At 31.9% G+C, this 15,214-nt stretch overlaps 1 protein-coding gene across 1 annotated transcript in view; it reads right to left on the bottom strand.

Annotated features, from left to right (window-relative positions):
* Nucleotides 1–279: 279 nt before the first annotated feature.
* The window catches only part of LOC106459152 (L-carnitine dehydrogenase-like), a 63,778-nt gene continuing 48,843 nt past the window's right edge, over nucleotides 280–15,214 (bottom strand). The window contains exons 8-10 of the mRNA XM_013918746.2: nucleotides 11,577–11,675; nucleotides 9,213–9,317; nucleotides 280–8,465 (exon numbers count right to left, since the gene is read on the bottom strand). Of these exons, the coding sequence (XP_013774200.1) occupies nucleotides 8,281–8,465; nucleotides 9,213–9,317; nucleotides 11,577–11,675 (389 nt within the window). The 3' untranslated portion in view covers nucleotides 280–8,280. The remainder of the gene's footprint in view (nucleotides 8,466–9,212; nucleotides 9,318–11,576; nucleotides 11,676–15,214) is intronic.

Raw genomic sequence — 15,214 nt, 5'->3', positions numbered from 1 at the left:
CTCTAATAGAACTATTAAATTTCTGACACTTTCTTTAATCAACACGAAGTTTATCAAACTATTAAATATATGATTAAATTCATTAACAGCATATATTGATACTAAAATTTCTTAAACTCTAGAAATAATAGATTTAATCACAACGAAGTTTATCAAGCTGATACATCTTCTAATCAACAGATTAAATTTCATAAGGTTCTTAGTTCAGATGTATTTTAAACCATCAAAAGTTTCACTTTTTTCCCCCATCAGCCACACACTGACATAAAAAAAAACTGATACCAAAAGATAACTAAGCTTTTATTTTGTTGGAAAATATCACTTTCCCAATCTTAGAATACAGCGGTGTTTGTAAAACTAAGTAAATAGAGTTTTGCAATACGTGAAATTTGTCTGGATCAAGGAACGATACTGTAAAATACTAAAGATTTGTTTGTCATCTTTGCTCAAACTTGGCTATGGAAAATTCAGAGTGCCGTTAAAGTGTTGCTGATAATAGTGGTTTTAAGAAAGTGGAACACAAAAACTGAAGTCATCAATTTGATTAAATACGTCATATTTTCAACATATTATTAAAACCAAAATTTTACGAGTAATCAGAAATTTTAATTATTTCTCACTGAAATATGACAACACGTGAACATTTCTAGCACACTTTAAAAAAAACAAACTTGTATTTTATTAAAAAACAAATAATTAGTAATATAGATCAAACATGAAAATCACTGAAAAGCACATAAACGAAATGTTTTACTGTTAAGCTTGAAGTTGAGGTATGTGTCAATATTTCATTTTATATATTAGAATTAGGGTTTCCTTAATGTCTTTACAATCTAATCTTTATGAATACTTTACAAAAGAACAAATTCACCATGCTAACTTTAACACGTTTGTTTTATTTTCTAGTTTCGTAAAGTATAGCAAAACATTATAAGAAGCTACAACAACTTAGGAGAGAAAACCAGTTTTTCTTTTTACACTAATTACATAATGATAATTTCAATAATCTTTTGTTCACAATATAGAACAACAGTTAAATAACATTAACTGTTTTCCAATAACTCTCAAAAACCGTTCTTACACTCCCCAAAGCAAGGCGCTAAAATTGTCTATGTAAAAGGTAAAAGTTATAAGCAAAATAAAACAATTCATAATGAACTGTAGAGTATTGTAAGTTATATAGGTTGATTATATTTTTTTCACAATTATTGCAAATTTCACTTAAATTCAATAAAAATTTGTGGGGATAATAAAATGATAAAAGCAAGTGAATATTTATGACTAGAATACAGTTGTTATAACAATATATATAATAAAACAAAAACCATTTGCTATGAACAAAAATAATAAAACTATATTCACTTCTTATCTACCCTAATATACAAGTCTTCCCCAAGTTAAATCCCATAGAAACCCAATTGTCATTAAATGAATATGAAATGTTTCAGAAGAGAATAATCATATGGTTTCAGTAAAACTTTCTCATCACCTTAACCTCTTAGGCCAATCTCACTAGCAGTGCATAAAATTAAAAACAACAACATAGAAATCATGAGAATTTGTTACCAACCATAAAACCGTTGATTAAAAAAATCTTAAATCTACTCAATGCTTTATGAAAGAAAGCTATTTGGGGAGTACTGTATATAAATTCTGGGCGACTTTAATGCAAAAATTGGTGAAAGCAGTAACAACATACTAGTTGGACAGACAGAGAGAGGAAATAGATTAGCACAGTTTTGTGAAGAGCAAGGCTTAGTGATAAGCAACTCTTGACTTAGAAATCACCTTGTATATTGTGGAGGTCACCACAGTATGTTATAATGAAAGAATTTTCATAAGTCAGGTAAACTACCTATTTGTTAAAAACCACTTCATAAAATTTGTAACATGAGTTTGAACTTATCCAAGACCAGATTGTGCTCTGATCAGAATGATATAATAGGACAAACAAGACTAAAATTAAAGAAGCTGAACAAGGATGCTTCACAAAGAACAAAATGGGATTTAAACATTTTAGAAAAAAAAATTTATAACCAAAGATTTTTTTGATAGAGAATAAAAACCAGTTTGAAATATTAACATAACAAGGACTAGTGAGCTAACTTTAAAGAATGTGGTACTGCAGGACGCAGAAGAGAGAATTATGTGGAAGAGAAGAAGAAGGGGTGAAAACAAAACCTGGATGAATGATGAAACTAAAAAAATAAAAATAAAGAGACAATTAGAAAGAAGAGAACAGAAAGAGAAGAAAGTAGATAAGGAAATAATGCATTGGTTTAGAAACAAAGGATTAGTATCTGAACAAGAATTGTACAGAAACTAAGGAAGGTGAGATAATGCATAACATACTTGACATGTATAGAAGAATACAATTTGGAAAGGAAACCTACTCTGTCTTCCAGTGGAGGCATAAATTAAGAAAAATCAGATACTTCTTGAAATTTAGGGTGTTAAAACAATGTAGGTGGAATATGTAAGACACCTGTATAACAATCTCAGGAAAGAAGAACCAGCCCAAGAACTGGTAGATTGAATTATCAACAACCCAGCAATTCTGGGAAGGAACAACAGGAAGCTGTCAGCAGGTATGGATTAAGGGTTATGTAGGCCCTTGGCAATTTTCTATTATAGGCCCCTAAATTTGCTGATGCACCATCTATTTATGTGCCTTATTTTAATTTAGACCCAAATTGTTCCCTTGTGAATGTGCTTGTTCTCCTAGCACTATAGCTAATTAAATTAACCTCTTTACGCCATGTACACACACATATTCTACGTACAATACAGTGTGTGTGTGTGTGTGTGTATACATACACACTGTGTATTTGTTTCACCATGGTGTGACCAATAAATGGGACACATTTGTGCTTTGTGGTCTTAGAGCTTCAAAACAATGGAAGGCATACCATACAAAAAGCTTTAGATTTATTCTGACCTATCAATTATATATCAATTTTCTAGATAAATGTATTTTTAATGAGAAATATTATTGCACTATTCTTTTCTGTTACAGTATCTTGATTGAAATGTCTGATGGATACAAAAGAAAACCTGAGTCAGGTCATCAAAAGAGGAGAAAGAAGGAAGAGGAGGAGGAAACAATGGAAAAGATGAAGGGATCTCTACTGAAATACATGAAAAGAGATAACAAGGAGCACAAGACTGATTCATGTAAACCTGGGACCTCAACAGAAGATACCAGTGGGGCTGATGTCACCAATGAAGATATTGAACAAGTCAGGAACCGTGAACAAAAAGAGTGTCATCAGGATATAGCAAAGAGAACACTGTTCCACCACTACACACAGAACTCACTTCCCCAGAACTAAAGCACAGTTATGATAAAAAGCCAGCTTGTTGGAATGTAACTGCTGATTTGACAGAACAATTTTTTAACCAATGTCCATCACAAAATCTAGATGCAGACTTTATGTTAAAAGTCAGACAATATGGGGACAAAAAGCAACATCCAGGTCATGAAAACTGACAAATGGTGAAACTGTGACAAGAGACTGGATGATTTATTCATCATCTACAGGAAATGTCTTTTGTTACATTTGTAAAGTATTCAATCAACAAATCTCAGGGATACAATTCATACTAGGATTTGATGATTGGAAGCATGCTGGTAGTAGAATAACCTCTCATGACATGTCACATGATCATATTGCATCCCTCTCTGCAAAGTTGTGTTTTCAAAGCTCTAGGAGAATAGACTCTAAGCTTGTTGAGGAGCATGAACAATCACAATATTATTGAGTGGAGGTACTGAGATGAGTTGTTTCTGTAGTGAAGTTTCTTTCTGAAAGAGGTCTTACATTCTGAGTGAAAACAGAGATACATAGGGGCTCAAACAATGGGAACTTCCTGGTATGTGTGGACCCACTAGCCCAGTTTGACCCCTTCCTAAAGGAACACATTGATAGATATGGAAATGCAGGGAAAGGTTATGTGTCTTACCTCTATTCTAATACATGTGAGGAAAAAATTAAATGAAACCATAATTACAGAGATAAAAGAGGCAAAATGTTACAGCATTAGCGTAGATTCGACACCTGTCCTGAGCCATATTGAGCAATTATCTGTCATTATAAGGTATGTGAATTCAACTGCAGATGTCGTGGAAAGGTTCCTTCAATTCATTCCAATAGAAAGTCATGATGGTCAGTACTTGTTCGGTGTGTTGCAAGATACTTATGGTCTTGACATCACAGCTTGCAGATCCCTGTCCTACGATAATGCGAGTAACATGAGTGGCATCTATTCAGGTCTGCAAGCCAAGTATAGGCATGTTAACACATTAGCAGAATGGCTATCCTGCTCAGCACACAGTCTGAACCTGGTTGGTTCATCTGCTGCAGAGTGTTGTTTGGTGCTGTAAACTTCTTTGATGTACTGCAAGCCCTATACAACTTCTTCTCGGCTTCCCCACAAAGGTAGGCTATCCTGCTAGAGAAGACGAAAAATGTCAAAACCTTGTCAGAAACAAGGTGGGCAGCCAGCAATGATGCTACAAAAGCTCTCGTTACACATTATAAGGGCACTCACCAAAGTCATAAATCATGATCATATAGCACCTTCAGCAGTTAGCAAGGCAAGATCTTTAAAAAAAAAATTAGGCCAGTTAGAAATAGCAGTGATGAGCATCATGTGGGATGACATTCTATAAAGAATAAACATTGTGAGCAAGGCATAGCAAGAACCAGGGATTGAAATTTGAACAGTATTAAAAGTCTATGACAGTCTGATTGCACACTTGGCACATATTTGTAAGAAATTTGATGAATTTAAGACAAAAGCTTGTGACATGACCACATCTGGATAAAAAGAAACAAGGACAGGACCAGGAAGAAATACTAGTAACATATTTCAAACAGAAACATTCACACCTGGTTACTGGTCAAAATGTGGAAGTGATGCACAGCATATGGAATGCTTGAGGAACAGTTTGGTTTTCTCCTTGATTCCTCACTATCAAGGGAAACAATTTCAAATAAAGTAACTGAGTTGGTGGACATCTACATGGATGACATTGAATCCATGTTTACTGAGGAGTTTATGTTGTTCAGAGAAATGTTTCCCAACAATAAATCAGTGGCAGAATTACTGAAAACTCAGGTAACCAAGGTGCTGGTCAACAGCTTTCCAAATGTGAATATAGCTTTCAGAATATATTTGTCAATACTTGGTACCAGCTGCAAAAGTGAGAGATCAGTTTCATACTTATAAGGATAAAAAATTGTCCAAGATCTATAATGGGCCAAAGTCTCCTTTAGTTATTGGCTCTACTCAACATAGAGAGAGATCATGTTAAAAAGTTGGACTTTCAGGACATTATTGAAGACTTTGCTGCAGGCAAGAGCTGAAAAGTGTATTTAGTATGAAACTATTATCAATGATAATAAACCATTGAATTGTTTAATATTCTGATGTTTGATAAAAACTGTTACTTGTTATTCATTATGAAAATAAACTTAAAAGTGGAGTTTATTTATTCCTTTGTGATTTTTATTAGATTTTAGTTGGTTTCAGGCCGGTCAGGTGTGGCGTGTGTCTAAGCACTAAGCAAATAGATACTAAATTAATGTCTATAATCACTTAGTCTTATGTCTATAATCTATTTCTCTTTTGTCAAACTTAACAGAACAGAATTTTTCCATTTATTTCATTGGCCTATAAAACTTCATAGGCCATACCACAGTGAAAATACATATTTCCCAAATTTCATAGGCCCTAGGCACAGTGGCCCCCTTGATAATCCGGCCATGGCTGTCAGAAGTTTAAAAGATGGAAAAAAATCACAGCATAGATGAGATTATGGCAGAGTTTATAAAACAAATGAAACATTTAGGAATTAAATATCTCACTGCCACTAAGAACTCAATTTATAGAGGAACAAGCTTCAGGCAATGGGGCATGAGCTAATACAGGGCTATCAGCTTGATCAGTCAGACCTCAAGAGTGGGAGAATGATGGTGTTCATTAACTATGAGAAGTTAGAGATCCTTGATGTAGATTAAGCAAACACCCAGAATCCTTAAGAATTTATACTGGAGTGAGGAATTAGCAGTTTGAATTCATGGAAAACTAAGCAGTTGAAAGTGTGGAAAGGCGTATAATAAGGAGATGTGCTGTTACCAACATTACATAATTTGTATGTAGATTGGTTAATGAGAGGGGTAATTACTGATATAGGTTAACAAAAACAGAATCACCAATCACAGTAATAATTATGCTTATGATACAGCACTTACAGATGAAAATGAGAAAGAAATACAACAGTTACTTCACAGGTTTGTTCATAAGGGAAAGACTATGTACTCAGAATAAATATCAACAAAACTGAGACATTGGTAATTTCACAATATGATGAAGGTCTCAGCGTATGCATCACAGTAAAAGGTAAAGAGTTAGAACAAGTACACGAGTTTACTTAATCAGGGACAAAGATCAATAGCGATGGAAAGTGTAACAAAGCAAAAAGAGATAGACTGAAGAATAGGAATATCAAAAACCAGCACTCTTCGATTATAAAAAATTTCTTCAGGAAAGATATCAAACTAAGACTGAAATGATACATATGGTCTGTCCCACCCTACATGTTAAAAATGTGAACCATGTCTATAAAACAAACTGACAGCTTGAAGAACTTGACAGGTGAAGTTACAGAGAAACAATGAAAATGAGCTACAGAGTAAGAAAAACTGACGAAGAAGTATTGAATTTTGGTTAGTTATTTATATGTGCAGTTTTAACAGATTTAAGGAAGGAGGAAGAGCACAGAATTATAACTATTTAATCTATAAAGGAGGGTTATATAGTTCTTAAGTTAATACCATATATTAATATTAGATAGTAATTAGACAAGGATAGAGATTGGGTGTTTTATGGGTATTTTATTGCACCTACAACCAGCTATAGACAGTGAGTGGTAGTGGGATCTAGGACACGAGTTCTAGTGCCCAGATCCTAATCATTTGTTGAAACTGTAGCTTGCTTTTTAATTTTCCATCTGTTGCTTTGATTATGTCTGGTAGATGGAATATCCCCAATGCTATTTGGTCCTATGGCCACAAACACTTGTACTTTCAAATGATATCATTCATACTTTTGCATAAATGGTATAACTTTGTTTCATTATAGCTTTGCTGGTGGCAATCATGTATTTGTTGGTATGTACATCGATAATAATAAAAATGTTGTATTTTTACATAACACATGTATATATATATATATATAAATTATTTTTTTTTCAATAGAATTTCTGTTGTTTAATTATTACCTGCTAATTATGGCTGGAATTCAAAATTAACTGTACAAGTGTCATCCTGAAAGAAAAGACTATACAAGTCAGTCATCATTATTTTTTTTGCTGAAAAATTATATTTTATGTTTCTTAAGGATACACTGAGATTTATTTTTTTTACCAAAAATTTATTATGTTTAAGATCTACATTAATGACTTTATGCACCTTTTATCATGTACACAAAATGATAATTCTATTCTATTTAATATAAGTTATTAAAGGAACTATATTAATGTATGCACATCATTTCATGGATTTATTGCTAATACTTTTGCAACTATAGTTTGGGCATCAAATTTAAACCAGACAGAAAATTGAATACAATATGAAAGAAACTAACAGTTCTTGAAAATAACCCTCTGAAAAAGAAATTTATTAAGAAGAGCTTCCCAAGGAACCAACTAAAATTGAGGTTTAAAGGAACAAAAATATAATATTTTATTTCTGTATCTTATGTATATGTAACTTTTCCACTGCTATAAGATTTTAATTTCTACCTATACTATTACAAAAAAATTCTTAAAACAACTGAAGGAAATTCTGCAGTGTCAATGGATTAATATACAGGAAAATAAGTGCTTTCAGCAACCAATATTCATCATAAAATTTTTCATTCAAAAATAAGATATAAAAATAAAGATGACCTTGAAAGAATGTAAGTTAAATTATTGATAATTCAAACAACCATTAATACAGTAAAATACTTAACATAGCCAGGTAAAGGCACACAAATCAAACTAAACAGTAAAACATGACAGCTTTCCGTCTACTCGACAATAATAAGTACTCGACTAAGTTGCATTTTTGATATTCTGAATATTCACTTTGATTAACAGAGAAAGTTCCCATATTTAAATCAACTCAAATCAACATCACAAGGGGTTCAAGGTTTTGTCCTAGAAACTTTAATTTTTACACCTAACCTTTGAAACCAATACTAATGTATTTGTGTGGAGAAAGAAATATAGAATTATGGATAATAGTGAGGACCAACTTCAGTGATCTCTTTCCGACACACTGGACAATATCCTTCTCTCTTCATCAACATTTTAGCACACTTGGTACAGATGCAAACATGAAAACAGGGGAGGAGAGTTGAGTCTCTAACAGCATCCATACATATTACACAATCTTTAACTTGATGATTTTGGTTTTCTAAAACAAAGCACACAAATAAATGATAATGGTGTAAGAAATAGTTTTATGTTATATAAATGAATACTTACATGACAAATACAGGTTTTATAACCATTTGAATAATAATAAAAATCAAGTGAGTAAAGTACATGAATCCTAACTTTTAAAGTATGTTCACAATGCATTGTTGGGATTTAACCAAATTTTTATAGTACAAAAAAAAAGCTTTCATGACTTTATTCACAAAGATAATGAAAAACAATTAAAAATTCACATACTCAGGCTAACTATGTCACCTAAAATCAAATCATACATCAATGCCCCCTTTGATGACATGGACAAAACCAGACTATCAAAATAATGTAAAATGTTCTACCATATATAATAAACCAACAAGCTAAGTGTTTTGAAAAAACAAACAAACACAATTTCAAAATAAAATTACAAGAAATTAAGATTTTAAAAAGGATAACCACTTAAAAAGTTTAATGAATTCAGGCAACAAACATCAGCACTAAATATTTCAATTATAATTTGGTTACACATTTTCTAATGTAATTGGAATGAATAAAAAGTTAATTACAGGCATGGAAAATAACTGAAATGAGCAGTACAATATAGCTTCACAAGTAACAATAAATAAATACACTGCCACTCTAAATAATTTTGGTACTGTTTTAAATTCTAACCAGATAACAATGTCTTTCTATTGTTTACATAGAAGAGCTATGCATTTCACTCTTAATATTAGCTAAAAATAATTACCATCAATCGACAATGGAAAGGAAGAACCTTGAGGAATTAAGTTTGGAATGCTGAGCCTTGGTCTTCCCCGAAGTCCTCGACTATTTTGGAAATTCTTTATATATTCTGTTTGGTAAAAATAGTTATAAATAATTATTATTTGTATAAAATATTAATGGTCTGTTAGTTTTTCAATCAAGTACCTAAAAAACAAAGTTAACTACGTTATATATTTATTTTTAGTGTCAAGAACCATACTTATTAAGAATTTTTTTGACTAGGATGTTTGTTGATTTTTAAATAGGTTTACACAGTTTTAAAGAATTTCAATAGATTAAGTTAAACACTAATGTTTTGAATAATGCAATAAGCACCAAAAAAACTCAAACCATAAACAGGCTAAATTCTGTCCTACTCAACATGATAGCTTTCCTTCTACTTGATGAGAGAACCATTATCCTAATTGACATGATAACCCAGGTCACTAAAAAATGCTAACTTTTTTCCTATTCACACACTCAATTGCCCTACTTAACACACTTAATTTCATTTTACCCAAACTTGATTAAAAGATTAAAGTCCAAAGAATTCAGAATTGACAAACTGATTTCATTATATAATTATCTCTAAAACTTGACTCCTGACAACAGATTTTAGCCCAACAATATAAGATCAGAACTAGATCAAATGACCCAGATGTATAGTTATCCAAGAGATAACAAAATATTGTAATCTAGCAAGACAAGCTCAGAGGCAGCAAAATAATCCAATCATATGATTATTCAAAACTGACTCCTGTAGTTCAACAAGATAAGCTCAAAACTGCCAATAATTCAGACATAAATACTTATCATAAGGATAGGGTAATCAGATATTAATCATTATCATGGGGCCACCTGTGCTCTGGATGTACTTCAAAGTTCATCCAAATGTATCTTAGATAAATTAATATATTACAATGCAACTATGTTTTAATTATTTTTATTAGGGCTCAAGCCTAAAATCTTATTCAGTAAATATCGAGTACCCTGCTTTAGGATCACCTAAATTTCTAATTATAATTTAGTTTCTGTTTTTCTTATTATTATTAGATACTAATTATTAACTTATTTAAACCTACATTTCAGCTGCTAATCTGCTGCCATCTACAGGGATGTCCTAAGAAGGACTATGTTTGTGGTGGTAGTAACCAACACTTCCTCACAGATATTATTCTACTCATCCAGGATCTCCAGTTTTGCTTACTTCTGCATTTGGTGGACTGAATGTGTTATCAGTTTAGTGGGTTTAGAAGGTTCTTTTATCTTTCTTTTCCTCATGCATGATTCATGTACCATTATTTTTGTATTTTTCCATTTTACTGCAGTCTTCTCTGGCATGATGGGCTATTGCAAACATATCAATGTTACAGAGTCTTGTATGTCTATTATGCTTCTGAATTCCAACTTGTTATTGAGCTTGTTACTTCTCCAATGGAGTCCATATTCACAAAGAGTGTTCTAAATGGTGTTTTTGCTCTCAACCGGGTTCAGGTGGTTTGGTCAGTATCAATTGTAATCATATCATGTTGTGGTTTCCAAATACCCTTCTGACTCTTTATGACAGAGGTGATTAACAGTTGTGTGTGTTTGTAACTTTCTTCTTGCATATTCTCAGTTTTATCTTCCTTATCATGTGTTAAGGTAATTCATTGCAAAGGAGGGTAGTGGTGTGTTTCTTCTTCTTGGCTTCTTCAGTATTACAAATCTTGTTCGTTCAGGAAACCAAGCAGTCTAAGACACTTATCCTTACATTGTTGGGATGATTTGATTTAGAGATCAGTGGAGTAGGAAGAAGCCCCCCCCCCCTCAATCTGTCCTAATAAAAATGCATGAAAATTACTCTCAGGAAAAGCAAGATAATGTATAAAATTTAATTCAGAACCCAATAGCTTCTAGATTTCTATGGAAAGTCCTAGACCATGGCTGTAATGAGTGTGCCTGTGAGATGAGCTGATAGCACACTGGTTTTTCTATAAATAAGACCTAAAATCAAATTACAGCCATTACCATCTCAAACACAGTCCTTCTCAAGACTTCCCTAAAGATGGCAGCAGATTAGGAGCCAAACATAGGATTAAACTGGTTAGTAATTAGAACCTAGCAATTAAAAATAATTACTAATTGATAATTAGAGACTTAGTTGATTGTAGAGACTACTTACCATGACAACAACAACACATTCATATAATTACCCAAAACTAACTCATGATAAGAAACTGTAGTCCAACAAGACTAGCTCAGAGTTGACAAAGCTACCCATACACAGTCATACAACTATCCAAAAATGGCCTTGACAACAGATTGTATATATATATAGACACACACACACACATATATATCTCACCAAATTTCTTTGCCTCCTTCTCTTCATTTGTCAGTAGAAATGGTTCGGGCCCTATACGAAGGAATGGTATCTTTCCCATCTTTCCTAGAAATGATTGAACTGTAAAATAACAAAATATATTGGAAAAGACACTTTTACAGCATTAAAGAAAAAATAAAATAAAATGGGCTAGTCATTAAATTACAATTCATTCTTTACAATCTGATTCCAGCATTACTAAATTATGTTTGGACATGATTAGACAATTAGGTTGTTAACTCTCTCACTACAGGCTCAGTCCCAGGAGCTGACCTCATAACCATTTTGTGCTTGTTATAGTTTTCATGCTATAACTTTTAATTCAATATGCATATCTTCACAGAATTTTGCAGATTTATCAGTAAACATTACAAGGCTTTCGTACACAAAACACTAGATTTTTTAAGTTTTCGAATGTTGACTATTCAACATGTAAAGTAATTTTGATTTTAAGATTAAAAATACTTTTATGAATCAGAAAATATTCAAATTTCACATACAAAATATTTATAACCTCCAGATAATTATCAAATGTTTTTTTCAGAAAATTTTTCTTATTTTATCTGTTACTTTCACTATTGTATCTCTGTATGGGTTTGGTTGATTCAACCAACCTCATAACAACTGTAAAAAAATTATATTTTTTTTCATTCTACAAATGTTTAGCCTAAATAGCTTAAATCTTATAACATTACACAGACACACACATATATATATATATATTTATTCTATTGACCTTTCAGCAGTGTCTGACAAGCATTACAGAAGTTGAATGACGTAGCTCACATGTAGTGCTTTTACCGTATACAATAATATAAAAGTGGTCTTTACAGAGTGACCTGACTTGTCTGTGTTTATTGGACCAGTATTTTGTAAAATACAGTCATATTTTGGTTATAATACATTATATATGTATATACATTATTACTATTTACAAACAAGTTCTTAAATTTCAGTTATTTTTCTTAAAACATAAAACAGTACATGAAGAAGTATAGAAAACAATTATTTCTTCTAGTTATGAACTTTGTGTTCATTTGTTGCTTGCTGTAATTTAGTAAGCCTTATTAAATTTTGCATGTGGAGAACATAGAATAAAAATTGTTTTTTAGGTTTTATATATGAATTTTGAAATAACCAAAAATCATAAGTTACTGTACCAATACCACAGAATTCTACTACAATTTATCAGGCTTAATAAGTAAGCTGTATTTGGGTCTAAAAAATATATTTTTTGAGCTTAATAATGTCTTACCTTACCACTTGGAATCTACCATGGAAGGAAAGAGTTTCCCACATAAATACTTCTCAGAGGCTCAGAAAACCACGTGTGCAGCATTCAAAGTTTTTGCTTGGTTATTTAGACATCCTAAACAGAAGTAGGTGTATGTAGGCAACTATTTCCAAAAATGAAAAGAGGTGGGTGGATCCACTGTGTTTGATTCAATAAATGTTGCAATATATCAGCAAATAGAAAAGAAAGGAAGTTCTTATTTTATATTCTAGCTTGATAATATTGGTAATATGAGTTTCTAATTCATAAGAAACTATAGACTTTGTACTTGGACATCACAAACATCTATTCTGAACCAATGCTGCACTCAACACACCATGTTACAGACAAAATTCTATATTTAGGATTTTTGTTTAATATTTACTTTAAAAAAAAACTAATGTACAATACATGACCTTTCCTAAACTGCAAAGGTATATGGGATTGTAGCAGTAATATGCTGTTATGCATTTGTGATGATGCAAATTAGATAGTGGTTTTCATGAGGATTTGTGTTGTATATCATGTCCTATATACTTTTACATACAATTCAAATTCTAAAATATACATGTTGATATCTAAAACTAAACGAAAAAATAAACTGTATTCTTAAATGAATAGTTGTATAATATTTTAAACAATAACTTATGTTTAATACTAGGTCTACAGCACTACAAATGTAATTCAAGTGGACCATTTGCTGCCCACTTCCTTGGTTATGTTTTTGTTTAATGTAACTTGCTTACAGTCATATAGTTTATAAAATAAATGTTAAAATACACATTTAATAATTCCACAGTCATTTCTTTGCAATTACATTTGCATACAACCTTTTCTGTTACACAGAAACTTCATAAAACTTGTATTCATAAAAAAAAATAGCCATTTTGTAATCTTATATACAATTCAAAACTCCATTGTTGTTTGTTAGTGTACTGTAATGTTGTGAAGTTTCATGCATGGTTTATTATTATTATTAATTTATTTAGCTGACACCTTTATCCAAGGCAACTAATACATAACAGTTTATCTTCTTAATGTTAATAGGATGTTTTTACAATTACCAAGAAAATTCAAATAACAAACATAACCAGACCACAGAGATAATAAAGCTTTATATAATATTGTGTTTGTTTGTTTGAAGCTGAGCGCAAAGCTACACAATGGGCTATCTGTGCTCTGCCCACCACTGCTATTGAAACCCAGTTCCTAGCATTAAGTCTGCAGACATATCAAATGACATATTATATTATGTTTGTTTTCTCTACAGAGAATTGTCTATTTTGCTCCCAGTTCAAACTTTATACTCATGGGAAACACATCAACGACTTTAGCTGAATTTCTAATGGCTCTTATCACAAAGTTAGAAAGAAAGAAAAAATTATGACAGTTAAAGGACATTGTTGGGTTTTTACTTGTTATTATTCTTTGTTATTAGGTGTATTATTTAATCACTCTAAAAATTATTTTTTTGAAGTAGTACCATTAGTAAAAAAAAGTAAAAAGAAAAGGTTAAATTCCATTGATAGTTCACAAGACGAAAATATAAAAAAAAGTTGACCAAGGTAGGTACTGTATTTCTTGTTTTTCATGTATATTCTTTATTTATTGTTATAAAAGTAACTAAAATGTAAAAAAATAGAAGTTACCATTTCCTAAACTGAAAATGTATTTCCTATAATACTTACCTCCGCTGACACTATAACTATTTCTCGATCTCTAGGGTTTCCATTCTTTGCCAATCTAAGCATTGAAAACACTTGTTCCAGTCTTTTTATACCCAATCTGAATGCCCCTGACAAATTCTAATTTGCAAAATTCTCCACCAATTTCAATGCACCCTCTGTCTATAATATAAGCACCTCAATCAGATAATGCAATCACTTTTTCGAAACATAAACTGGGTTTTAGTGAGGAGATAAGGCAGAAGAGTGTCAGTTTTCAGTTTAGGAAAATGTTAACTTCTGCTTACATTATAGCTAGAATACCATATTGAGAAGGTGGAGGGGGCCAGTGCAAGTATGAACCATACAGAAAGTGTCTCTATAGAACAGATGAGTACCAAGATGATACAAGAGTGGGAAAACTGCACTACATCCAGAATAGGTATGCTATTCACTGGGAACTCAGTTCCTATATCAAAGGTGGAATAGAATATGAGTATTTGTCAGTATAGGCCAGCCCCAACCAGGTAGCCAAGGTTCCACAACTCAGGGTTGGAATTAAGAGGTAGTGGAGCCTATATCCTACATTGGTGGCTAGGGCTATTGGATTGCAATGGTCTATATATATATATATATATATATATATATATATATATATACTAGTAGTCGTACTCCGTCGTCGT

This window comes from Limulus polyphemus, unplaced genomic scaffold, assembly GCF_000517525.1.
Source record: "Limulus polyphemus unplaced genomic scaffold, Limulus_polyphemus-2.1.2 Scaffold568, whole genome shotgun sequence".
NCBI classification, from domain to species: domain Eukaryota; kingdom Metazoa; phylum Arthropoda; class Merostomata; order Xiphosura; family Limulidae; genus Limulus; species Limulus polyphemus.
The sequence above is the reverse complement of the archived record's forward strand: the minus strand, read 5'-3'. Positions and strand labels throughout refer to the sequence as shown.